The 27825-nt window shown below is 44.6% G+C and overlaps 1 protein-coding gene across 1 annotated transcript in view; it reads left to right on the forward strand.

The window, feature by feature from the left end:
* The window catches only part of LOC109893524 (growth factor receptor-bound protein 2), a 44728-nt gene extending 17050 nt beyond the window's left edge, over positions 1 to 27678 (forward strand). The window contains exons 3-6 of the mRNA XM_020486772.2: positions 18431 to 18528; positions 24463 to 24585; positions 25331 to 25499; positions 25830 to 27678. Of these exons, the coding sequence (XP_020342361.1) occupies positions 18431 to 18528; positions 24463 to 24585; positions 25331 to 25499; positions 25830 to 26015 (576 nt within the window). The 3' untranslated portion in view covers positions 26016 to 27678. The remainder of the gene's footprint in view (positions 1 to 18430; positions 18529 to 24462; positions 24586 to 25330; positions 25500 to 25829) is intronic.
* The last annotated feature ends 147 nt before the right edge of the window (positions 27679 to 27825 follow it).

The following is a 27825-nucleotide window of genomic DNA, read 5'->3' on the forward strand; positions in this document are numbered from 1 at the left end:
CCCGCTTGCTTGACACTGATTCACCCTGGCGCCCACCCACGCTGGCCCAGGATCCAAAGGACAAGATCGGGCTCTTCATGTCAACATAGTGGCTCTCTGCTACCTGTCTCCTAGTCTCTCCATCATCCACAGTGTCTGCTGGCTCTGCGCTCGTTAGAGCAGTAAATGCTATCTGCCCAGAGTCAGCTTGTGGCTCTCATGGGGGAATTGGGATCAGAGCAGGCCATTGCTTTAGTCAGGCATCACTGGGCCTGATGGCTGGATGAGTGCATGTGTATGTGAGTCACTGATAAATATCTAACCAGATGATGTCATAGGCTCCCTGAGTGCGCCTAGGTTTATGGGCGAGGGCATTGAGGCAGGCAGACACCTGTGGGTTGGATGGAGCCCCAGGGTCCTCTGCATTGCAGGGTGGACACAAACTGAGTCACTCTCCAACCTCCCACTCTCTCTCATCTTATCTCTCATGTCATCCTTTCACCCGCTCCCCTCCTCTCCACTGTGCTGTAGTTGAGAGATGACATTAGTCTGTCCCCTACCCCATTAGCGGCTGGCCCTGAGCTCATCACCATGAGCGCCTGCAGACCACCAGACCCAGGCTGCTGCTGCTAGCCGACGTCTAAGCTGGGCTAAGGAGAGAGACACGGAGAGAGTGAGTTTGCTAGTGAGAGTGGGGAGGGAGGCGGCTGCAGCATGCACTCTAACATGGTAATCCATCGTGGGCAGCCTGTGAAGCTCGTTAAAGCGCCCTTCTAAAGCAGGGATTAGGGTGCCCCAATGCTCCTTGATCACAGCTACTGGACATAAACACCCTGTTAGACCTTGCGCTCTCGCTCTCTCTCTCTTTCTTTCTCTCTCTCTCTCTCTCTGACACTCTGCCTCCTTCTCCATGCTGCAGATCAACCACATCTAATGGTTCTTTATGTATGTACGATAAAGGATGATTCTAGCCAACATAAAGACTTGTGGAATCTTCTTATTCTGTTGCCCTTTTTGTTTTATTTTTGTCACACACAAGTTATTCTCTCTGCTTATATTGTTTACATGGGAACAAGCTGGTCATGGAATATAGGCTACTGATAAATTGGACTTCATACACGTCGTGTGGGGCTGGATGCTGCCATAAAATAGAGATGCCCTCATTTTCTATTTACCCGGAGGACTTTTCTTGAGCTGATCACAAGGAGTGTGATTGCTCTGAACTGGTCCATCATGCCTCTCCTCCTGAGAGGAGCAGGGCTTCGTAGCATAGCAGTGAGTCAAAGACCTAATTAGGACTCCTCTGCCACCCCTGTCTCCTCCTCCCTGTTAATGCAATTCACCCTTCCTGCTCTACTGTGAAGAGAGGAGCGAGTATCAACCTGCATTATCAACCTCTTTTGGTCTGCTGCTTATTTTTGGTCCTTCCCATCCCTGGCTGTCCCCATTCCTCAGAAAACCTCCTCAGGGGATGGGGATTGGGCAGGGGGTGTGAGTAGACAGCTGCTCTCCTCCCTGACTGGCTTCACTGTGGCACATTCTACTGGAGCCCTTTCTCCTTACACAGAAGTAGTGTGGAGTTATGGCTGAATCTCCAGTACTAGGCTAATCTCAGTGTTTCAGAACATGTCAAGCGCAACCAGTAATGGGGTTGTCTGAATTGTTCGCTAACCTTCCCCTGCTGATGATGGTAGCCAAAATGCCTCTAGCTTATCTGTTTCAGGGAGCATGTTGCACAATCTTTAGATTATCGTGTAGACAGACCCGACTTCCATTGTAATAATGGGTAGTCCATTCCACCAATGAGCAGTTGGTAAAGCTGGCATTGACCAGAGCTGAGCCCTAATTCCATACAACAGCTGGCCACTGTACAGTGCCAGATTTAGTCCTTTTTTAATTCTAGACATGAAGAAATTCTAATCCAACAGACAAGAATTGAAATTTGGATTAACCTCATCTCTGCTCTCTACATATGCGTCACTAGAAGTCCTGTTTGAGACCCTTTCATATTTTACTTTCCCCGGTGCCTTGGTTTATGAAGTGGTACTTAAAAAGCCGTAGTGATTTCATGATGTAATGTATTGGTCCATTCACCTCAGTTGAGTTTGAGCTGACTAGGGGAATGCGGCTGTGGGGTGGCGGGGCGTCTCCCCATGTGGTAATGGACCCTTAGCATTGTGTTAATTACAGGATTGTTGGATTGCTTCATTAGCGGCAGGGTAAGCTTCTCTTTCTGGTGCATATCAGCACTCCTCCTCAGAGCGAGTGTCTCTTGCTCCCTTGCTGTGGGGAAGGAGGGTCAGTGTGCTCTTGACCTTCCCCAGTCTGTTGGACTCGATGCACAGCCGCCAACGTGTCAACATACCAGGCCTTCCAATGGGTGCATTCCATGTACGCCAAACTATTTTCTTTGTCACGTTACTTTCACAGATTTTGAATACAGTTACTGTCTCTCGTGCGCTCATACACTACACACATGCAGCATTGTCAGATGATGAACAGAGGCCTTGTTTGCGCTTTTATATGCTTTTATCTGATCCTAATTGATACGATTCAATTGTCCGTGTGTGTTGAGGACAGGGTAAACTGATAAAGATAACCCTAGTTTTTCTGTTCCTGTCTCTCAAAAAGCTGAACAATGGTTGAATGTGAGTAGACATGTTAATGAACCAGTCGTTGCTTAATCGCTGGATGGATGAAAATGTGGGTTTTTATCTCCATTTAAAAAAATTGTAAATGCACGACAGAAGTCCATTATCAGAAACAACAGGCCTGGGAGGCCCATAGTTGGAACACGCTTTATCTACTGGCCTCAGTTAATTTCACACTCCAGCATAATCCGCAATCTTGATTCATAGAAATGGTCTCTGGATTGAGTCCACAGTACAGACACATGGCTATCAGTCACCTCCCCTCCTCCTCCTCCTCTCATGCTAGGCTACACCAGGTAACCAGCTGGGTCTGTAAGCTATGCTAACGTCAGAAGAAGACCCGCTCCACATGTTTATGTTAGCTACTCATCTGTGTTGGGTTGTCATTGAAGTCTGCTTTGGGGATGGTAGTCAGTCAGACCAAGGGGTGCATATAGTTCATCATTGTGCGTCTCAGGCTTGGCCACCAGGGTTTTAGCAGGGGTCTGAGAAAGCGGTGTGTGTGAGGGGGAGCCGCTCTGCTCAGTGGCAGCTGTGGAGGAGATTATCGCCTGGACCTTAGCCTCGCTAATAGAAACTCCTGAATCTATTGTGTTTCAGTCAGATTAAAAAATAAAATAAACATCTTTAGAGGGAGGGAATGCAGAGCGCCCACAGAATTGCATTTACATAATGCTGCACATAAAGAGAGCAACGCACGTCACAATTCTGGTGTTGCCTTGTCTGAAAGAAACTGCCTACAAAGCAAATGTTTTAATCTTTTTCACTTCAGCCACAGCTCTTTCAGCATATATATTTTTTTAAAGTGTAAAGAGACCTCGAGTTGAATTTGATGTGAGATAATTGTCCTTCATAGCCATTGTCAGTTAAGAGATACAGTAACAAAACTGGTTAAGCAGACTAAGCCAAGCGAGGTAAACAAGCCAACTAGGTTTACGGCTTTACCGTTTAAAGGAAATGCCTTGTGGTTTCATGTTATCATGGAACTACTTATGGAAGATTGACTGTTTTCAGCCTTTAAAAGCAACTTGGTCATAATCTGAGTAAACAGTCCTCTTCAAGCCCCAGGGAGAAGTGTAATCTCTTTACGCAGGCTGAGCAAACCTCTGCAACTAGTAGCTAACAACATAATGTGATAAAGAGAGTTTGCAATTTATTTATTTTTTATTTCACCTTTAATTAACCAGGTAGTCAAATTGAGAACAACTTCTCATTTACAATTGTGACCTGGCCAAGATAAAGCAAAGCAGTTCGACACATGGAACAACACAGAGTTACACGTGGAGTAAAACAAACATACAGTTAATAATACAGTAGAAAAATAAGTCTATAAATGAGGTGAGATAAGGGAGGTAAAGGCAAAAAAAAGGCCATGGTGGCGAAGTAAATACAATATAGCAAGTAAAACACTGGAATGGTAGATTTGCAGTGGAAGAATGTGCAAAGTAGAAATACAAATAATGGGGTGCAAAGGAGCTAAATAAATACAGTAGGGGAAGAGGTAGTTGTTTGGGGTAAATTATAGATGGGCTATGTACAGGTGCAGTAATCTGTGAGCTGCTCTGACAGCTGGTGCTTAAAGCTAGTGAGGGAGATAAATGTTTCAGAGGTTTTGTAGTTCGTTCCAGTCATTGGCAGCAGAGAACTGGAAGGCGAGGCGGCCAAAGGAAGAATTGGTTTTGGGGGTGACCAGTGAGATATACGTGCTGGAGCGTGTGCTACAGGTGGGTGCTACTATGGTAATCAGCGAGCTAAGGGGAAGCCAATTCTAAATTTAACTTTGGATTGGAGATGTTTGATGTGAGTCTGGAAGGAGAGTTTACAGTCTAACCAGACACCTAGGTATTTGTAGTTGTCCACATATTCTAAGTCAGAACCGTCCAGCGTAGTGATGCTGGACGGGCGGGCTGGTGCAGGCAGCGATCGGTTGAAGAGCATGCATTTAGTTTTACTTGTATTTAAGAGCAGTTGGAGGCCACGGAAGGAGAGTTGTATGCTGTTGAAGCTCGTCTGGGGGATCCAAAGAAGGGCCAGAAGTATACAGAATGGTGTTGTCTGCGTAGAGGTGGATCAGAGACTCACCAGCAGCAAGAGCGACCTCATTGATGTATACAGAGAAGAGAGTCGGTCCAAGAATTGAACCCTGTGGCACCACCATAAAGACTGCCAGAGGCCCGGACAACAGGCCCTCCGATTTGACACACTGAACTCTATCAGAGAAGTAGTTGGTGAACCAGGCGAGGCAATCATTTGAGAAACCAAGGCTATCGAGTCTGCCGATGAGGATATGGTGATTGACAGAGTCGAAAACCTTGGTTTTAATGAATGCGGCTGCACAGTATTGTTTCTTTTCGATGGAGGTTAAGATATCGTTTAGGACCTTGAGCGTGGCTGAGGTGCACCCATGCCCAGCTCTGAAACCAGATTGCATAGCGGAGAAGGTATGGTGGGATTCGAAATGGTCGGTAATCTGTTTGTTGACTTGGCTTTTGAAGACCTTAGAAATGCAGGGTAGGATAGATATAGGTCTGTAGCAGTTTGTGTCAAGCGTGTCCCCCCCTTTGAAGAGGGGGATGACCGCAGCTGCTTTCCAATCTTTGGGAATCTCAGACGTCACGAAAGAGACGTTGAACAGGCTAGTAATAGGGGTTGCAACAATTTTGGCAGATAATCTGGACCGTTTCTTTCTAAAAAATTATCTGGCCTGGCTGATTTGTAGGGGTCCAGATTTTGCAGCTCTTTCAGAACATCACCCTGACTGGATTTGGGAGAAGGAGAAATGGGGAAGGCTTGGGCGAGTTGCTGTGTGGGGTGCAGTTAGCCGGGGTAGGGGTAGCCAGGTGGAAGGCATGGCCAGCCGTAGAAAAATGCTTATTGAAATTCTCAATTATAGTGGATTTATTGGTGTTGACAGTGTTTCCTATCCTCAGTGCAGTGGGCAGCTGGAAGGAGGTGTTCTTATTCTCCATGGACTTTACAGTGTCCCAGAACTTTTTTGAGTTTGTGTTGCAGGAAGCAAATTTCTGCTTGAAAAAGCTAGCCTTTCTAACTTCCCTGAAAAGTTGCATATCACTGAGGCTGTTCGATGCTAATGCAGAATGTCACAGGGTGTTTTTGTGTTGGTTAAGGGCAGTCCGGTCTGGAGAGAACCAAGGGCTATATCTGTTCCTGGTTCTAAATTTCTTGAATGGGGCATACTTATTTAAGATGGTGAGGAAGGCATTTAAAAAAAACGGGCGTCCTCTACTGACGGGATAAGGTCAATATCCTTCCAGGATACCCGGGCCAGGTCGACAAGAAAGGCCTGCTCGCCGAAGTGTTTCAGGGAGCGTTTGACAGTGATGAGTGGAGGTCGCTTGACCACTGACCCATTACGGAAGCAGGCAATGAGGCAGTGATTGCTGAGATCTTGGTTGAAAACAGCAGAGGTGTATTTAGAGGGAAGGTTGGTTAGGATGATATCTATGATGGTGCCCGAGTTTACGGCTTTGGGGTGGAACCTTGAAGGTTCATTGATCATTTGTGTGAGATTGAGGGCATCAAGCTTAGATTGTAGGATGGCTGGGGTGTTAAGCATGTTCCAGTTTAGGTCACCTAGCAGCATGAGCTCTGAAGATAGATGGGGGGAAATCAGTTCACATATGTTGTCCAGAGCACAGCTGGGGGCCGAGGGTGGTCTATAAGCAGGCGGCAACTGTGAGAGACTTGTTTTTAGAGAGTTTAATTTTTTAAAGTAGAAGTTCTAATTGTTTGGGTACAGACCTGGATAGTAGAACAGAGCTGCAGGCTATCTCTGCAGTAGATTGCAACACCGACCCCGTTAGCTGTTCTATCTTGTCTGAAAATGTTGTGGTTTGGGAGGAAAATTTCAGATTTTTTTGTGGTCTTCCTAAGCCAGGATCCAGACACGGCTAGGACATCTGGGTTGGCAGAGTGTGCTAAAGCAGTGAATAAAACAAACTTAGGGAGGAGACTTCTAATGTGAACATGCATGAAACCAAGGCTATTACTGTTACAGAAGTCATCAAAAGAGAGCGCCTGTGGAATAGGAGTGGAGCTAGGCACTGCAGGGCCTGGATTCACCTCTACATCACCAGAGGAACAGAGGAGTAGGATAAGGGTACAGCTAAAAGCTATGAGAATTGGTCATCTAGGACGTCCGGAACAGAGAGTAAAAGGAGGTTTCTGGGGGCGATAAAATAGCTTCAAGGTATAATGTCCAGACAAAGGTATGGTAGGATGTGAATACAGTGGAGGTAAACCTAGGCATGGAGTGATGATGAGAGAGATATTGTCTCTAGAAACATCATTGAAACCACGAGATGGCATTGCATGTGTGGGTGGTGGAACTGCGAGGTTGGATAAGGTATAATGAGCAGGGCTAGAGGCGCTACAGTGAAATAAGCCAATTAACACTAACCAGAACAGCAATGGACAATGCATATTGACATTAAGGGGCATGCTTAGCCGAGTGATCATAAGGGTCCAGTGAGTAGTGAGGTTGGTTGGGGTCACGGCGATTCAGACAGCTAGCCGGGCCATCGATAGCAAGCTGGCAGAGGATGGAGGTCTGTTTTTAGCCACCTCTTGCGTTTCGGTCAGTAGATTAGTGGGGTTCTGTGTGGTAGAGGGGACCAATCCAATTGACAAAATAGATATAGTTATAGTGACCCAAGAAAATTGTCCGATAGACCTATTCAGATAGCAGCCGATAAGACAGCTAACGATTAGCAGGCCACAGATGGACATTCAGGTAACGTCGCGACGGAGGGGCCAGTTGAATAACTCCCTCGGGCAGATAACGTCGGAAGTCCAGTCGTGAAGGCCCGGTGGGGCTCCCCGTCGGCAGTAAAACGGGTCCGGATAGGTGATTGTAGCCCAGGAGTGGCTGATGGAACTCTTCAGCTGGCTAGCGCCAGAATGATTGATGTTTGCTCCGGGACCGATGTAAGCAATAGTCACTCGGATAGCAGCTAGTTAGCTGCAAGATCCAGGTGTAAATGTCCAGAGCTTGCGGTAGAAATCCAGGGATATGGAGAGAAATAGGTCCGATATGCTCTGGTGTGACTCGCGTTGTACAAAACTGCCGATAGCTTTTTGAGCTAAAGGATAGCTGATGACCACCAACCATGGTTAGCTGAACACTAACGTTAGCCAGTAAACTTCTGTTGTGGATTTCAGATTTGAGGTGAATAACTTTTAAAAAATTTAAATAAATTGGTGAGGCAGGAGTGTTTTGAAGTTGAGATTTTTTAGGAAAAGAAATATATACAAGATATGCGAAGAAAATATGTAAATATATACACTGCTCAAAAGAATAAAGGGAACACTAAAATAACACATCCTAGATCTGAATGAATTAAATATTCTTATTAAATACTTTTTTCTTTACATAGTTGAATGTGCTGACAACAAAATCGCACAAAAATTATCAATGGAAATCAAAAATATCAACCCATGGAGGTCTGGATTTGGAGTCACACTCAAAATTAAAGTGGAAAACCACACTACAGGCTGATCCAACTTTGATGTAATGTCCTTAAAACAAGTCAAAATGAGGCTCAGTGGTGTGTGTGGCCTCCACGTGCCTGTATGACCTCCCTACAATGCCTGGGCATGCTCCTGATGAGGTGGCGGATGGTCTCCTGAGGGATCTCCTCCCAGACCTGGACTAAAGCATCCGCCAACTCCTGGACAGTCTGTGGTGCAACGTGGCGTGTGACTCCAAATCCAGACCTCCATGGGTTGATCAAAATTATCAATGGAAATCAAATTTGTGTGATTTTGTTCTCAACACATTCAACTATGTAAATATTTCATTCATTCAGATCTAGGATGTGTTATTTTCGTGTTCCCTTTATTTTTTTGAGCAGCGTGTATATACAACATATCAAAAAGCAATTCTAACACACACAACAACAAAAAATATATATTTTAAAAACAGTACACCCTTTGGAAGTCCTCCACACAATATTTTGCTGCCTGTGCCATGTCCCATAGCAGTCTCTTTCTGATGTAAAGCGGAGACAAACTGAACAAGTGGTGCAGTTCATGGGACACAGAACACAACGACGCCTACATGCTGTGCCCTTTTGGCCCTGAGGCACAGTCATATCTGCAGTAATGAACTGTGGCATATGAACACCACTGGAGGCAGGAGTAGAGGGGGCAGAGGTAGAACGGGCAGCTTGGCACCGGGGGCTCCCAGTCAGAGTCGCTATCACTGTGAAAGAAAACGTAAAAAATATATATTTGTATTGTATGAGCCATTTATCATCACATAAAATAAACATATGTATTGTATAGAGCAGAGGGAACAGTCACTAAGGTGAAGTGCTGTTCCATTCAACTCCGGCCATTCCCTGAACAGCACCCAATGGCTATTTCATATGGAAATGGAGAGGAGTAGCAGGCGCAGTGGCCATGTGTGTGTTTGCTGTTCTACTCCAATATATATATCTGTCATGGAAAATATATATATCTGACATGGAATATACAGTGGGGCAAAAAGGTATTTAGTCAGCCACCAATTGTGCAAGTTCTCCCACTTAAAAAGATGAGAGGCCTGCAATTTTTATCATAGGTACGCTTCAACTATGACAGACACAATGAGGGGGAAAAATCCAGAAAATCACATTGTAGGATTTTTTATGAATTTATTTGCAAATTATGGTGGAAAATAAGTATTTGGTCACCTACAAACAAGCAAGATTTCTGGCTCTCACAGACCTGTAACTTCTTCTTTAAAAGGCTCCTCTGTCCTCTACTCGTTACCTGTATTAATGGCACCTGTTTGAACTTATCACTATGAAAGACACCTGTCCACAACCTCAAACAGTCACACTCCAAACTCCACTATGGCCAAGACCAAAGAGCTGTCAAAGGACACCAGAAACAAAATTGTAGACCTGCACCAGGCTGGGAAGACTGAATCTGCAATAGGTAAGCAGCTTGGTTTGAAGAAATCAACTGTGGGAGAAATTATTAGGAAATGGAAGACATACAAGATCACTGATAATCTCCCTCGATCTGGGGCAAGATCTCACCCCGTTGGGTCAAAATGATCACAAGAACGGTGAGCAAAAATCCCAGAACCACCTGGGATGGTTGCATGAGAGCAATGACCTGAGAATGAGAATGACCTGCAGAGAGCTGGGACCAAAGTAACAAAGCCTACCATCAGTAACACACTACGCTGCCAGGGACTCAAATCCTGCAGTGCCAGACGTGTCCCCCTGCTTAAGCCAGTACATGTCCAGGCCCGTCTGAAGTTTGCTAGAGAGCATTTGTATGATCCGGGAAGAAGATTGGGAGAATGTCATATGGTCAGATGAAACCAAAATATAAAGTTTTGGTAAAAACTCGACCTGTCGTGTTTGGAGGACAAAGAATGCTGAGTTGCATCCAAAGAACACCATACCTACTGTGAAGCATGGGGGTGGAAACATCATGCTTTGGGGCTGTTTTTCTGCAAAGGGACCAGGACGACTGATCCGTGTAAAGGAAAGAATGAATGGGTCCATGTATCGTGAGATTTTAAGAGAAAACCTCCTTCCATCAGCATGACAATGATCCCAAACACACCACCCAGGCAACGGAGTGGCTTCGTAAGAAGTATTTCAAGGTCCTGGAGTGGCCTAGCCAGTCTCCAGATCTCAACCCCATAGAAAATCTTTGGAGGGAGTTGAAAGTCTGTGTTGCCCAGCAACAGCCCCAAAACATCGCTGCTCTAGAGGAGATCTGCACGGAGGAATGGGCCAAAATACCAGCAACAGTGTGTGATAAACCTTGTGAAGACTTACAGAAAACGTTTGACCTCTGTCATTGCTAACAAAGGGTATATAACAAAGTATTGAGAAACTTCTGTTATTGACCAAATACTTATTTTGCACCATAATTTGCAAATAAATTCATTAAATATCCTACAATGTGATTTTCTGGATTTTTTTTCTTATTTTGTCTGTCATAGTTGAAGTGTACCTATGATGAAAATTACAGGCCTCTCATCTTTTTAAGTGGGAGAACTTGCACAATTGGTGGCTGACTAAATACTTTTTTGCCCCACTGTATATAGACTTATATTATTGACTGTATGTTTGTTTTACTCCACGTGTAACTCGGTGTTGTTGAATGTGTCCAACTCCTTTGCTTTATCTTGGCCAGGTCGCAATTGTAAATGAGAACTTGTTCTCAACTTGCCTACCTGGTTTAAATAAAGGTGAAATAAATATGGAGAGAGAAACAGGTTCGTTATGCTCTGGTACTAACTGATGAGAGCTTTCCGAGCTAAAGGTTAGCTGATGACCGCTAGCAGTGGTTTGCTAACTGGTAGGTTGGTTAGCTGGCTAGCTTCAGTTGAGGGATTCCAGATACGAAGTATATAGAAATATTTTAGAAAAACCCCCAGATCCACAGCACATTGGGTGAGGCGGGTTGCAGGAGAGTATTTAGAAGTTGAGGTTTAGGAAAATATTTTTAAAATATATGTGAAATTAAAAGATGTAAAAAGATATATACAAGGGACAGGACAAGACAAAGACGTCTGACTGCTACACCATCTTGGATTTAGCAGGCTACAAGGGTAAAGTGGCCCTTGTAGCTCTTTCACACCATCACCCACAAACATGAGCTTCAGTTACTCGCACCATTAGATCACACTTTTACCGGGACCCCTAAGGCACTGGTAGTCAACAGATTTAAAATTATGCTATGCATGAATCAGCAGTGAGTGTTTAGATATGTATTAACAGGCCTTGCATTTCCCGGCGGAATCGACGGCCATGTATGGCCGTAATTCCCCTAAAATTATCCATGCCTTGCGGCCAAAGGGATGAATATAATTCTAATTCCCTTCCCCTGGCTGTCAATCACGGTGTTCTGAAGCACCTCTCACTCAAATAGCTTTCTCAGATATTTCAATTCTTATTATTCAATGCCCGACACACGATCTGGTCCTTCTCACAGGTGTCATAGCTCCGAAGTAGGTTGCAGTGAATTACATTTTATTTTCGTGTCAAATCGCAAATTGGCAACCCATCCCTTATGGGATTAATAATAATTCAGTGATAATTCTTCCGGTGTTCTTTGCATCGCATAGAGTGAAGAAAAAAATAATAAGATTAAAAGTAAATCAGGTTATCCAAACAATAATTATGTCCCGAGAGCTGTAAAAATATACATACATATACAAGTGAAGACCGACACATCGTAGTTGCAACGACACGTGTCCTTAGAGCTGTCCACATTTACTTTTCGTCAGCCAACAAGATGAGTAAAAAACTGCAAAATCACTAGCCTATGTCAATCTACTATCCCCCATAGTACAAAAATGTACCTATTCTATTGGTCAGCTTGTCCTTCTGTGTGAGAGATAAATATTCCAAATAGACTCTGGGACAGTTGTTACAACAGATCCCAAATTAATACAACCACTGTACATCAAACTTTAAAAAGCAATGAGGCTGATGCAACAGATCAAAATGTTTAGCTTAAAATGTTGATAAACTATTAGGCTATTTCTTCACATTATAAGCGCAGCAATGCGCACACGGCAATAGGATATAAGTTCAACTGTTCCAAAATGCAATTAGCGGGAAAACACTGTTTTCAAAAGTGCACCGCAAATGCGAGCAGTTGAATATGACAGAGATTAAAATATCCTTCAGAAATGTAGAAAGAGGGAAAGAGGCATGGGTTAATATGACTATGATTGTGAATTTGGCTGCTGGACAACAATATAAAGTTGAACCTGAGAGAAATACTGGTTTCACTGGCATATGAGGAAGTTTTATTAAAAGAATCCCCTTAACATTCCTATGGTCAGAACATGGTATGACATGCCTCATAAAATGACGAAACTTCCAGGTTTTAAACATTTATGGTTAAATAGTTTCAAAATGTTCACTGCCTCCGCTCAGATTGCAAGGTTGTTGATGTTGTGGTGAGCAACAGGCCTTTCTCTCATATGTGAAAGAACAGTGCCTCAAGTACACTACGGGACCTGTACACTATGTGGACACCTGCTCGTTGAACATCTCATTCCAAAATCATGGTCATTAATATGGAGTTGGTCCCCCCTTTGCTGCTGTAACAGCCTCTACTCTTCTGGGAAGGCTTTACACTAGATGTTGGAATATTTCTGCAGGGACTTGCTTCCATTCAGCCACAAGTGCATTAGTGAGGTTGGGCGCTGATGTTGGGCGATGAGGCCAGGCTCGCAGTCACCGTTCCAATTCATCTTAAAGGTGTTCAATGGGGTTGAGGTCAGGGCAGGCCAGTCAAGTTCTTCCACACTGATCTTGACAAACCATTTCTGTATGGACCTCGCTTTGTGCACGGAGGTTTTGTCAAGCTGAAACAGGAAAGGGCCTTCCCCAATCTGTTGCCACACAGTTGGAAGCACAGAATCATCTAGAATGTCATTTTATGCTGTAGCATTATGATTTCCCTTCACTGGAACTAAGGAGCCTAGCCTGAACCATGAAACAGCCTCAGACCATTATTCCTCCTCCACCATACTTCACAGTTGGCACTATGCATTCGGGCAGGTGGCGTTCTCCTGGCATCCCCCAAACCCAGGTACGTCTGTCGGACTGCCAGGTGGTGAAGTGTGATTCATCACTCCAGAGAATCTGTTTCCACTGCTCCAGAGTCCAATGGTGGTGAGCTTGACACCACTCCAGCCGACGCTTGGCATTGCGCATGGTAATCTGAGGCTTGTGTGTGGCTGCTTGGCCATGAAGCTCCCGGCGAACAGTTCTTGTGCAGATGTTGCTTTCAGAGGCAGTTTGGAACTCGGTAGTGAGTGTTTAAACCAAGGACAGACTATTTTTACGCCCCACCGCACTTGATGGTCCCGTTCTGTGATCTTATGTGGCCATTGCAATAAATTGCAATGTCTGTACTGTGAGACGCCGAAGACAGAGCTACAGGGAGACAGGACGGACAACTGATCATCCTCGCAGTGGCAGACCACGTGTAACAACACCTGCACAGGATCGGTACATCCCACCATCAGGTGGTACACAATCCCTCCATCAGTGCTCAGACGGTCTCCAATAGGCTGAGAGAGGCTGGACTGAGGGCTTGTTGTAAGGCAGGTCCTCAACAGACAATACCAGCAACAACGTCGTCTATGGGCACAAATCCACTGTCGCTGGACCAGACAAGACTGGCAAAAAGTGCTCTTCACTGATGAGTCGCAGTTTTGTCTCACCAGAGGTGATGGTCGGATTCGCGTTTTATCATCGAAGGAATGAGCGTTACACCGAGGCCTGTACTCTGGAGCGGGATCAATTTGGAGGTGTCACAGCATCATCTGACTGAGCTTGTTGTCTTTGCAAGCAATCTCAATGCTGTGTGTTACAGGGAAGACATCCTCCTCCCTCATGTGGTACCCTTCCTGCAGGCTCATCCTGACATGACACTTCAGCATGACAATGCCACCAACCATACGCTTGTTCTATGCGTGATTTCCTGCAAGACAGGAATGTCAGTGTTCTGCCATGGCCAGCGAAGAGCATACACTTATGCTTTTCTTAAGAGAATAGTTGTTTTTTGGTTTTCAAATCAATTTAATTTACTATTTTGGTTAAACTCTCTGGGATGTTCGGGACGGTAGCGTCCCACCCCGCCAACAGCCAGTGAAAGTGCAGGGCGTCAAATTCAAAACGACAAAAATTTAATAGTTAAAATTCCTCAAGCATACAAGTATTTTCACCATTTTAAAGATATCATTCTCGTTAATCCAGCCACAGTGTCTGATTTCAAGAAGGCTTTACAGCAAAAGCACCACAAACGATTATGTTAGGTCACCGCCAAGTCACAGAAAAACACAGCCATTTTTCCAGCCAAAGAGAGGAGTCACAAAAAGCAGAAATATAGATCAAATGAATCACTAACCTTTGATCTTCATTAGATGACACTCATAGGACTTCATGTTACACAATACATGTATATTTTGTTCGATAAATTGCATATTTATTTCATAAAATCTAATTTTACATTGGCGTCTTATGTTCAGTAGTTCCAAAACATGCAGTGATTTTGCAGAGAGCCACGTCAATTTACAGAAATACTCATAATAAACATTGATAAAAGATACAACTATTATACATGGAACTTTAGATAACCTTCTCCTTAATGCAACCGCTGTGTCAGATTTCAAAAAAACTTTACGGAAAAAGCATGCCATGCAATAATCTGAGTACGGCGCTCAGAGACCAAAACAGCCAAAGAGATATCCGCCATGTTGTGGAATCAACATTAGTCCGAAATAGCATTATAAATATTCACTTACATTTGATGATCTTCATCAGAATGCACTCCCAGGAATCCCAGTTTCACAATGTTTGATTTGTTTGATAAAGTTCATAATTTATGTCCAAATACCTCCTTTTGTTAGGGCGTTTGGTGAACAAATCCAAACGCGTGTGCAAGTCCAGCCAAAAGGTCGGAAGAAAAGTTCAAAAAATTATATTACACGTCGTAGAAACATGTCAAACGAAGTATAGAATCAATCTTTAGGATGTTTTTATCATAAATCTTCAATAATGTTCCAACCAGAGAATTCCTTTGTCTGTAGAAAAGCAATGGAACGCAAGCTAACTTTCACATGGCCGCGCATCTAGTGCTCGTGGCAATCTGCCAGACACCTGGCTCAATCCCCTCTCATTCGCCCCCACTTCACAGTAGAAGCATCAAACAAAGCTCTAAAGACTGTTGACATCTACTGGAAGCCTTAGGAAGTGCAAAATGACCCCACAGACACTGTGTATTGGAATGGCAATGAGTTGAAAAACTACAAACCTCAGATCATCATTCAAACAGTTTTAGAAACTTGTGTTTTCTATCCAAATATACTAATAATATGCATATTCTAGCTTTTATGGCTGAGTAGCAAGCAGTTTACTCTGGGCACCTTATTCATCCAAGCTACTTAATACTGCCCCCCAGTCACCAAGAAGTTAATGGCCGTTGTGCCCTGGCAGATTGGGCAAATGGCCTTACCCCTAAAATCACGAAAATCCAAGCCTGTTGTAATATCTGCAAGAGAACATGAGGGAGTGTCTGTGAGCTCTTATGGTTGAGGTAGATAGCTAAGTCGTGAACTGTGTAGGTGATGAGACGAAGGTGGAGTGTAGTGTTTGTGTTGGTAATAAGATGTAGAGAAAGTGAGTTCAGAGTTCCAGACCGCATGCATGTCTGCCACGTCTACACATGTGCAATCAGTCACTCCCAGAGGCTGCCTGCCTGCATTGCCCCACCAATTGTAAGACCACACACACACACACACACACACACACACACAGAGAAACACACACTGCCACAGGCATACTCTCCCATCACTGTGCCTGTCTCCCCCCTGTGCTCCTCACAACCTATTCACATTCACTCATATTATCATAGTGCCACAGGCATGGACTCCTCCCTCCTTCCCCCCCTCTTTAATTTTGTCTCTTGTGCCTTAGTGGCTGTGGTTCCACAGTGACAGCTGGTGTGCTGCAGGCTAGCTGGAGCAGAGAGGTCAGAGAGCACTGAGGCCAGTGACCAGCTGGGGGGGGAAATAGCCAGACCCCATCATCCCATCATCGGGGCTTTGAGAAGTAGGAGGGTGTGGTGGAAAGAGTGTATAGGCCTAATGTCAATCTCACCACTGACACTGTACTACTGACACTGATGGCCTGGGATGCCTTCACATAGTCTTACATGACTCCTGTTTCAGTTGTCTCCTGCTTGCCTCTTTCCACTAAGCCATGGTGTTTTTTACCACCAAGGGGGCTGGTTGCTTGCGTGGGCTTCAGATCAACACTACACACCGAAGTAGAACGAGACTGAGCTCTTCTGAAAAACTTGACTCTTACAGGATGGGGCGGGATTAAAAGATGGCAAAAGAAGCATATCTGTAGTTTCTGGTTAGATAGAGTTATGACGGTTAGATGTTGTGACATGAGTAGGTCCTTCCTCTCTACCCTACCCTAGCTGCAGCTTTTCTTTTGTGAACAATGTCAAATGATACCTGAGAGAACATGTCTAGCTGCATTTACATTATCGAGATGTTTCTCAACCGCTGTGTTGAAGCATAGATCAGTACTCTGTGGTCAGAAGCCCTCTACTGCTGCACTACTCACTGTACAACACAGCCTGCCAACTAAAATGTGCAGTACTTGTTTGCCTTTCCCTCTAGGGGAACTACACGCCTACTGTGTAAATTACTGTATGTCTGTGTGAGAAAAGGGAGAAATCAATCTCACCCAGAGCAACCCTGTTATCTGACAGTTGGAAGATCATTTTATAGCTTTGGATCAGAGCCTGTATTGTGTTTTGAGGGGGGCTTAAGAAGCTATCTTGTTGCTGGATGTGGTTGAGGTGCTGAGTGACTGAAGGTTGTAGTCTATCTGTAGCTCCTCTTCTCACAGGTCCTCCAGGCCAATTCACACACTGATGTGGTCTGTGTGACCAAGTTATGTGAACCCGCAGACACTAAACACTAAACCACAATCTGCGAAGGATTCAGGTGCTTTAGTTGAGTTACTCAGTTTATCATCACTGCCTCACCTGTCAGCCATCTATGTAAATCAACAAAGAGTTTGATTTTGCAACCGCCCCTTGGGTATTTCAGGTTAGGTTTAAAGATGGATGCAATATGTCGAAATCGCTCCAGCTTTTCCTGGTTGCAAAAATTCTGATAGTTTGCCTAAAGTTTTTGCGACAAAACAAGCAAGTATAGTGTAGATAGTCATTGTACCGTCTAAACCGCTGTAAAATATATTTTCAATAACCAAAAATATTGTTTTGTCAGCTGTTTGAAGTTGGTGTACAAAACCGAACGTAAAAAACGCAACTTAAGCACGGGAAGCATAGACAGAGCGCATATAGAACAGATCAACTGCTTCTTAGACTTACTTTCAATGTGAAGGACAGATCTATAACACACATTTCAATGTGAATTTGATCAGGTCGCCCAAAAAGCCTTGCAGGCTTTAAGAACCCTCTGGTGTGACAGTAGTGGCACACCCACTCTGCCTCACTTTCCTTTCTATCTCTCGCTATCTCTCTCTCTCCCAGTGCTCTGTGCACAGGAAGGATGTTGCACACTCCATTTCCTCAACACTTTTTTTGCCGATAAAAAGATTTAGGCCTAGTTCCTCTCTTGAACACATGGTCAAGTAGGGTTTGTTTAAAGGTTTTTCAACACCTAGCAGAGGCCATGAAGTGTGTACCAACACTGAAGCCTGTGGTCAGCATTTCACATTGAAATACCTGTGCATTCTAGACTATATCTTGTATGACTCCTATTTCTTCTGAAATGAAAAGGCTGTACTGAAGCCAGAAGGCAGATGGTGGTTGGAATATCTTTGTTTTGAGTGGGACGTGTCAATATATTACTCTGAGTCAGAACCCTGGTGAGAATTGATGACGACTGTTTCTTTCATCTGACTATGAGTACACAAGCCAGAGGCTTTACATGACTAACTGCACCAGTGTACAGGTGCATGTCTTTCAACAACAACAGCCACACACACACACAAACTTAAGACACACTCATGCACCTGTGCTCCCAAACCTGCAAACCACCGTATGTCTCTCAGACAAGAGTTCTCCCACAGCTGGCCCGGCCTCATGGAGGCTTTCTTGATTGGTAAATGAGTGTACTCACAACAGACAAACGTGTCTCAATCTGTCGTTTATGGCTGTGCCCCATTAGTGGATACAAAACCATTTCAGCCCCCCTTCCCAGTGACCTGAGAAGTAGAAGTTTACTAGATGTGATATATTGTTAACTCTCTTCCCTTCTCTAGGTATTAAATGAAGAGTGTGACCAGAACTGGTACAAAGCAGAATTGAACGGGAAAGACGGCTTCATCCCCAAGAACTACATAGAGATGAAAGCACATCCGTAAGTATGAACCACCTGGCCCAGACTCCTAATATGACTCAGAAGGACTCACCTCTCCAGCTTATTGTTGCTGACTCGTGGTATGGGTAAACAGGACTCATCATGACTACCAGGTCACGCTGGGCCACAGCTTCAATGTATCACATTGATTTGGAACTATGAAACAACTGTCTGAATTGAACAGAACAGTACCGTCAACTCTGAGTACTGTGCTGAAATGGCCAGTGCCACCACAGTGGAATCTTCTCCCTCTGTGTTCATTGAAGCACTGTGAGGATTCTTAGAGGATATTACCTCTGGAGCACACCGTGCCAGATTAGCGCTCTCTGTATTAGTGCGCTCTGGGCCTCTTAGACTTAATTTAATATGGACCCTTATTTCATCGCCACTGGGATTTTATCAGGTGGGATTTTGACGTATGGAGGGGGCTGGGGCTGGTTGTCTCTGTCCCAAGAAGCTATGCCATGCCTAGGCTTTGTCTGTCTGTGTACAGTGGATTGCCACCCCCCCCCCCACACACACACACACACGCCCCCAATCTGGCCTGCAGTGCATGCAGATATGTAGTGCAGGTATAAACTGTTAGCAACTGCTCCAGGGCCAATGATTAATTGGCCCTTAATCTTGATGATTAATGCCTGGACTTGGATAGTGAGAAATGTCTGATCCATAGTTTGTGTTAATGAGCAGAGAGATAGCATAGCTCAGGTTAGCTGCTGTGGGCAGAGTGTGAGTAAAATGTGTGGCTGTGATCATTGGGAAGAGATGGCCAGCAGAAACAAGTAATCTCGGGTCTGGTCCCTGCCCTCATTCTCTCTGTGTAATGGAATCCCTGAGTGGAGTCATCCCTCTCTGTGAGGTGGAATTTACCCCTCAGCACCACTTCCTCATCAAGAGCTTGGTTTTAATTGTCCGTTCTGCCACTCATAGCCACATCAAAGGGGAAAGGAAAGGTCTTGCTGTTCCGCTGGGCTGTGATGCTGTGTACAGGTCTTAGTTGCCCTTGTCAAGTAATGTACCATGCTGTTACATCACAGTTAATGCCATCATCATAAAAAAGAGTGAATAGATACTGCATAATGAATACAATGTCTATGTGGTGTTCTCAATTGATTGACTATTTAAGTGCTTTGAACACCTGAAAGAGAAACTAGCCTAAATCATCAATCCCTTATCCAATGTCAGTAGCAGCATTCAGCTCTTGCACTTGATCTACTGCTTGCACTAAATGACTGTGGGTCAGCTGTTAGTCCTTCCCCTGTATAGTTTGGTGTAGCCTTAGTGTAGGGGGCAGTTGTGGTCTGATCCCATGGCAGTATTAGTGGGGCAGAAGTTTGCCCTTTGTCCTTTTTATAGACTAGCTGTGACGGTGTGGCACTAGGCACCAAGTGCGCACACACACCAACTAGCCTGCCTTATTTTGGATACAGTACATGGGTAGTTGACGTGACAGACCTACATGTGTAGTTGACGTGACAGAGGACAAAGTTAACTATCAAGTAAATTAGACTGACATGTCTGTGCGCAGTGGCTTTGACGCTTCACTCAGTGTGCACAGCTCTGCTGCGCGAGGTGGGTTATATAGGATTCGTATCTTGTACTGAAATTTGTTTTTCAGTACATCAAATGTGAATCATCTTTCAGATAATTAATTGAAAGCTGTGTGTGTCTTTGTTGTATGACTTCTTATCCACAGAGGGCCGGTGTGGGTTCAGGTTTGTGTTCTAACCAAGCATTAACATACATGATTCAACTAATCATGTCTTGATTGAAGCCTATGATAAGTTGATTCGGGTGTGTGCTGGTCGGCAAGAACAAAAAACTAAGTCCATTGATCTCTGTGGATACGACATCCCCCTGTTATGAGTGCTTCTTTCATGATGAATAATAATGATCAGTTTATTTTTAGAATTTTCGGAGAGATTATATTAATCTAATTCAAATTTATTATTTAAGAGGTGGTCTTATTTGGAACACCCATGGTACACTCGATACCCATTAAGCTTAATCTGTACTTTTCACATATCCTATCAAATATTTTTGTCTTCTTAAAACATAAAGTAAAGTTATCAAACTTCATTTGAGAGATATTTCATTTTATATTTAAAATAAATAAAAAATAAAAAAAATTAGAGCAGTATATGTTAGAAATGTCTAAACTCATACTGAACCCCCCCACCATACTGACAAATTCTCAAAAGTGACTTTGGGGGCAGACTTATGGTAGAGAAAGTAACATGAAATTCTCTGGCAACAGCTCTGTTGGACATTCCTGCAGTCAGCATGCCTATTGCACATTCCCTCAACTTAAGACATCTGTGGCACAAACCTGCACATTTTAGAGTGGCCATTTACTGTCCCAAGCACAAGGTGCACCTGTGTAATGATAATGCTGTTTGATCAGCTTATTGATATGCCCCACCTGTCAGGTGGATGGATTATCTTGGCAAAGTAGAAATGCTCACTAACAGGGATGTAAACAAATTTGTACACAACACACCTTTTGTGCATTTGGAATATTTCTGGGATCTTTTATTTCAGCTCAGTAGGACCAACACTACATGTTGCATATAGATTTTTGGTGGTACCTAACCTATTTGTGCAGTATCCTTTTGCAACCACGTTCTCAATCCCTGCAGGTGACCATTGCTCTAGTGGCATCTGTGTCTCTGCCGCTTGGGAAAGCCTGGTTCTTTAACATGGCCCTAGTGATATTGGGGACTGGCTGTGGTGCTCCCACTACTGGTTATCACTCTCTGCATTAGACCATTCATTCCCTTGATCCGTCTTTGTCTAACCCACCAATTCCTCCTGACCAATTGGCATACGTGATCCACACTGGGAAGGCCCCCATTGGCAGGGCTTCCTTTGGAGATTGTTCACCCTGCCTCCAATATATTACCCACCAGTGTCAGAGACATTTGTGTTTCTCAAACCCAAATTTGCGATATACTCCAAAAACACTCCAACAGAACACCTCTCAAGTGGTGCTTCGGGCTCCCAAGGCTATGGGAGAATAACTGTGCCCCTGCACCTCGCTGCACGTGGGGGGGTCTACCTGAGTGATCCTGCCAGTAGCATATTCCTCTCAAAGATTAAGACATGCAAGGCTTAGTACACACGGCCGGTACAGTGAAACTGCCAATGACTCATTTAAATCAGTTCCTTTGCTCGCTCCAACGTTACTTGGATAATTGTTCTACAGCTAATACATGCCAACGAGTGCTGACCGTTGGGGATGTGTGTATTTAACAGACCTAAAATCCATGCGGGTACTCTAAGGCTTTTAGTGACTCTCTAATCTCGACTGGTGGCGTGCCATTTGTGGTGCTGACATCTAATTTGAATGTGTGCCCTATCAATTTCCGATGGTACTTTCTGTGCATACCATGGTGATCATGGATAACGGGGAATCAGGGTTAGATTCCAGCTGTAAGTAATAACAAATTGGGAGCCTGCTAAAGTGTGTGTGTGTGTGTGAGACAGACAGACAGACAGACAGACAGACAGACAGACAGACAGACAGACAGACAGACAGACAGACAGACAGACAGACAGACAGACAGACAGACAGACAGACAGACAGACAGACAGACAGACAGACAGACAGACAGACAGACAGACAGACAGACAGACAGACAGACAGACAGACAGACAGACAGACAGACAGACAGACAGACAGACAGACAGACAGACAGACAGACAGACAGACAGACAGACAGACAGACAGACAGACAGACAGACAGACAGACAGACAGACAGACAGACAGACAGACAGACAGACAGACAGACAGACAGACAGACAGACAGACAGACAGACAGACAGACAGACAGACAGACAGACAGACAGACAGACAGACAGACAGACAGACAGACAGACAGACAGACAGACAGACAGACAGACAGACAGACAGACAGACAGACAGACAGACAGACAGACAGACAGACAGACAGACAGACAGACAGACAGACAGACAGACAGACAGACAGACAGACAGACAGACAGACAGACAGACAGACAGACAGACAGACAGACAGACAGACAGACAGACAGACAGACAGACAGACAGACAGACAGACAGACAGACAGACAGACAGACAGACAGACAGACAGACAGACAGACAGACAGACAGACAGACAGACAGACAGACAGACAGACAGACGACAGACAGACAGACAGACAGACAGACAGACAGACAGACAGACAGACAGACAGACAGACAGACAGACAGACAGACAGACAGACAGACAGACAGACAGACAGACAGACAGACAGACAGACAGACAGACAGACAGACAGACAGACAGACAGACAGACAGACAGACAGACAGACAGACAGACAGACAGACAGACAGACAGACAGACAGACAGACAGACAGACAGACAGACAGACAGACAGACAGACAGACAGACAGACAGACAGACAGACAGACAGACAGACAGACAGACAGACAGACAGACAGACAGACAGACAGACAGACAGACAGACAGACAGACAGACAGACAGACAGACAGACAGACAGACAGACAGACAGACAGACAGACAGACAGACAGACAGACAGACAGACAGACAGACAGACAGACAGACAGACAGACAGACAGACAGACAGACAGACAGACAGACAGACAGACAGACAGACAGACAGACAGACAGACAGACAGACAGACAGACAGACAGACAGACAGACAGACAGACAGACAGACAGACAGACAGACAGACAGACAGACAGACAGACAGACAGACAGACAGACAGACAGACAGACAGACAGACAGACAGACAGACAGACAGACAGACAGACAGACAGACAGACAGACAGACAGACAGACAGACAGACAGACAGACAGACAGACAGACAGACAGACAGACAGACAGACAGACAGACAGACAGACAGACAGACAGACAGACAGACAGACAGACAGACAGACAGACAGACAGACAGACAGACAGACAGACAGACAGACAGACAGACAGACAGACAGACAGACAGACAGACAGACAGACAGACAGACAGACAGACAGACAGACAGACAGACAGACAGACAGACAGACAGACAGACAGACAGACAGACAGACAGACAGACAGACAGACAGACAGACAGACAGACAGACAGACAGACAGACAGACAGACAGACAGACAGACAGACAGACAGACAGACAGACAGACAGACAGACAGACAGACAGACAGACAGACAGACAGACAGACAGACAGACAGACAGACAGACAGACAGACAGACAGACAGACAGACAGACAGACAGACAGACAGACAGACAGACAGACAGACAGACAGACAGACAGACAGACAGACAGACAGACAGACAGACACCCACCCACCCACCCACCCACCCACCCACCCACCCACCCAGTCTGGTTCCACATGGCCTGGCTGCTCTTTCCGTGCCTGCTTTAAATTGCTCTGCCGGCACCTTTATCAGACAGGGAACTGTAGGCGGAGGATTAGGTCTTGGTCATTTTATTATTGATTTTCACTTTCATGCAAAGGAGCCAAGATGTCATCTCTCTGGCTGCTCGGGTTAATAATTAACCGGAGAGAGTGCTTTCTCTCTTTGCCTCCTGCTGCTTCAGCTGCCATTGGCCTAGCCAGGGCTGCTATCACAGACCTTGCTGGGAGTGAGACATGCTCTGCTTCAACAGCACAGCACGCAATCCCCACTCCTCAACCCCTGTGCCCCCACTGTACACAACGCCCACGGTTCTGGTTCTCCTACCTGCAGTATTAATCGGTTGACTGGGACAGAGGCTTAATCTGAAATACTGTATAATCTCTCAGGACTGTAAACAGTGGGAGATGACCATGTGTCGTCCCTGATCGTGAGGGAGCAGATGTCTATTTGTTTGTTTCATGCTGGTCCAGCTGTGTTCTCTCCCCTGACTGTGTGTGTGTGTGGTGCTGTCCCTCCCTCCAGGTGGTTCTTTGGCAAGATCCCCCGTGCCAAAGCAGAGGAGATGTTGAACAAACAGAGGCACGACGGGGCCTTCCTCATCCGAGAGAGTGAGAGTGCGCCAGGGGACTTCTCCCTCTCTGTCAAGTAAGTGAACACACATACACACTAAATGTTTAGAAGCCCTGCTCTACATATGTTGGGGCGAGGGACTGCTCTGCACCGTACAATGTATTGGGTAACAGACACAAACATCTGCTATGTTTCTCTTCTTTCTCTTCCTGTGGTTAAATACACTACAGCACTAGCACTTTATTTTTTACCCAGTGTTCTGTGCTGCCCCCTGGTGTCTGAGCATTAACTCCAGCTCACTGACAGTTATTTTACAGCAGGATTTCAGCTCTCTCTTTCCAGCTTGCACAACACTGACGCAAACTCTTTGATTTCCCCATGTCTGTTTCCACTCTGCTTTACTTAAAAAGGCTAAATTCAGCAGCCCTCACTGTCATGGTGCTGTAGTGTCTGTCTGTATGTAAAGTAGATAGACATTTCAAGATAATTAAAGTGATCACTATGGGACTCCACCCATCTATTGCCCTCTGAGTACAGAACAAGGAGTTTGTCTTAGTAGAGACTAATCCCCCTGATGGCTGTGGAAGAGGCTTGTTTATATGACTGCAGCGTTACCATCCATGGGGTCATGGCCTGTGTTCACACTGTTATAGAGACAGTCTGTCTTCCTAATGTGTTGCTAAGAGAACATGTCCACATGTATTTCCTTTGGCCGTTGGGATCTCTCTTCTCTGTCCTGTTTCAGCAGTTCTGTGTCTGTTGACTGTCTGCTGCTGGCAAGCTACCCATGGTTCTCTTCCTCTGTCCCCTGTCTCCTCAGGTTTGGAAATGACGTTCAGCACTTCAAAGTCCTGCGTGATGGGGCAGGAAAGTACTTCCTGTGGGTGGTGAAGTTCAACTCGCTCAACGAGCTGGTGGACTACCACCGCTCCACCTCTGTATCCCGCAACCAGCAGATCTTCCTGCGTGACATTGAGCAGGTCCCCCAGGTGAGAACACATCCCCTTTAACCTTCATCTCTGGCTCTTTACCAGTGTGGCTTTGTAGGAGACTTAATGGTCACAATGACAAACTAGGTTATTAGTGTAAAATAATAGCTTTGAGGGAGACAAATTGGCCCCAGAGTTGCTGACTCAATCCCTCATCCTGCCGGCCTAACCTTTGGATGTCATGGCATTGGCTCAGTTCACCAACGAATCACGGTTGGTTCAGAAAACACAATCAGGGAAGAACCGAGGCTTTGTCCTTTTGAAAGACTGTGTTAACATGTCTGGGACTCATGGATTTGTTTTGCTCTCTTTCTCTCTCCCTGCCCACAGCATCCCACATATGTACAGGCGCTCTTTGACTTTGACCCCCAGGAGGATGGCGAGTTGGGCTTCCGACGCGGAGACTTCATCCAGGTCCTGGACAACTCTGACCCTAACTGGTGGAAGGGAGGATGCCATGGGCTGACGGGCATGTTCCCCCGCAACTATGTCACACCAGTCAACCGGAACATGTAAATAAACATCAACAACCACCCCATACCCCCCCCTCAATCCATCAAGAAGACATCAGGAGCAGAGAGGGAGAATGCAACAAGGAATTAAACATGGAGGAGTAGTTCTGTCCAAGGCATCACCTTGTTGGTGGCAGCTGAGCAAAGCCAACTTTTAATACTGAGAATGTTCACCTCTATAGTGAACGCTTCAGTCAGAACTGAACTGTCTTTGAGGGAAAAAACACAGAGAAACTAAGCATAGTGCACCAATAAGTGAAGAATGAGAATTATTCTATACCTAGACTCCCACAGCTGCGTCTGTCCTCTCCTCTACTTCTTCACATTCTGTGTTACTTTTCCTTTTTTGCTGCATGTTTTAATCACCTAAATGAAATACCAATAAATCCTAACGCTGTTTTAAATAAAAATACATGTACAAATATTTTAAAAAATGATTGAAAAAAGAATTTTAAAATACGGATGTTATCTGCAGCAAGTTACCAAGTCCAAGATCATTGGCATGTGAGCGCATTGTACATCAGCCCAAGGCTGTATAAATAAATCACCTACAGTATAGAGAGAATCCATTTTTTAAGAATATATATTATATATTTGTATGTGTTTTACCAGTCATCACAAATTGTATTGTTTCTTCCATTTGTAAATTATGTTTAAAAAAATGTTAGTCTGGATAAGACCTAGTAGCTCTGGGATTTGCTGAATTGTCAGTATAATTTTTCCTGGATTATTTGAGGGCTCTCAGATAAAATGGCATGCTATTTAAAACGTGAAATAATTTCCTTGTCTGATAAACGAGAGAATAATCTGTTAATTTTAACAAAACCAATCGTGTCAGGAAGCTAACGCCGAGCAGCGAGTAGAGCCATGTATGCTGCATGAGCTGTTGTATTATGAAACCCTGTAAAAGGCCAGCCACCTTTTGAAGCCAATGTATTTATTGCAGCCATTTTACTCTTGGGCCGTGAATGTAGCTGACTGAGTCCATAGACATTGACATGAGGGAAGCAAGGTCGGAGAACTGAACTACACAACTGCAAGGGATTTCCGAGAAGTGCTGAATTAGTAATGGTGTCATATAAAATTATATAGAGAGATGTATGAAAAATATGCATATAGTACTTACATATTCAAACACACACACGCATACATTAACAGTCCCCTCCCTGTTAGACTCACACATAACAAGTAGATGAGTTGGATAATCACATGATGGCGTGATAAACAGTTTGAGAAAATTAAGTGTCTTTAATGCTAAAAGTTGAGAGATCAGCTTAACCAATGTTGTTTTTCTCTGTCTGTTGTGTCAAGCACTTTTTATGTTAAGCATTTGATTTCTGGTGTGTTTTTTCTCTGTGTGTGTTTAGTTTGTTCTCTCTGGATAGTGCCTTTCTCTCTGGTGTTTCAGTGTCTCCGACCTGCTGCTTTGAGCCCCTTTGTGGGGCCCGTCAATCCTGCAGTGAGAAACCATGTACATAATCCAACCTGTCCCATCAACCCCACATCTCCTTCCCAACATGGAACTTTTCTTATTTAAGTGTCTCTTGCCTTCTTCCCTATTGATACTGTTCTTTTTTTTGCTTTTTTTTTTTTTTGTATTAATTAAAATGCAATTCTACAAATAAAGAGAGAAACCATGTGGTGTGGTCCATAGATAGCCACATACAGTTATTATTTTCATCTTGTGATTCAACAAACCTTTTGATGGCTAAATTCATCTGTCTAAAAATGTATAGGAATGAATAGCCCATTACCTGGCTTTGCATCTGACAACCTGTAGGGACTGGGACATGCAGTGTCCCAGTCCCTACCGA

This window comes from Oncorhynchus kisutch, linkage group LG6 (assembly GCF_002021735.2).
Source record: "Oncorhynchus kisutch isolate 150728-3 linkage group LG6, Okis_V2, whole genome shotgun sequence".
NCBI classification, from domain to species: domain Eukaryota; kingdom Metazoa; phylum Chordata; class Actinopteri; order Salmoniformes; family Salmonidae; genus Oncorhynchus; species Oncorhynchus kisutch.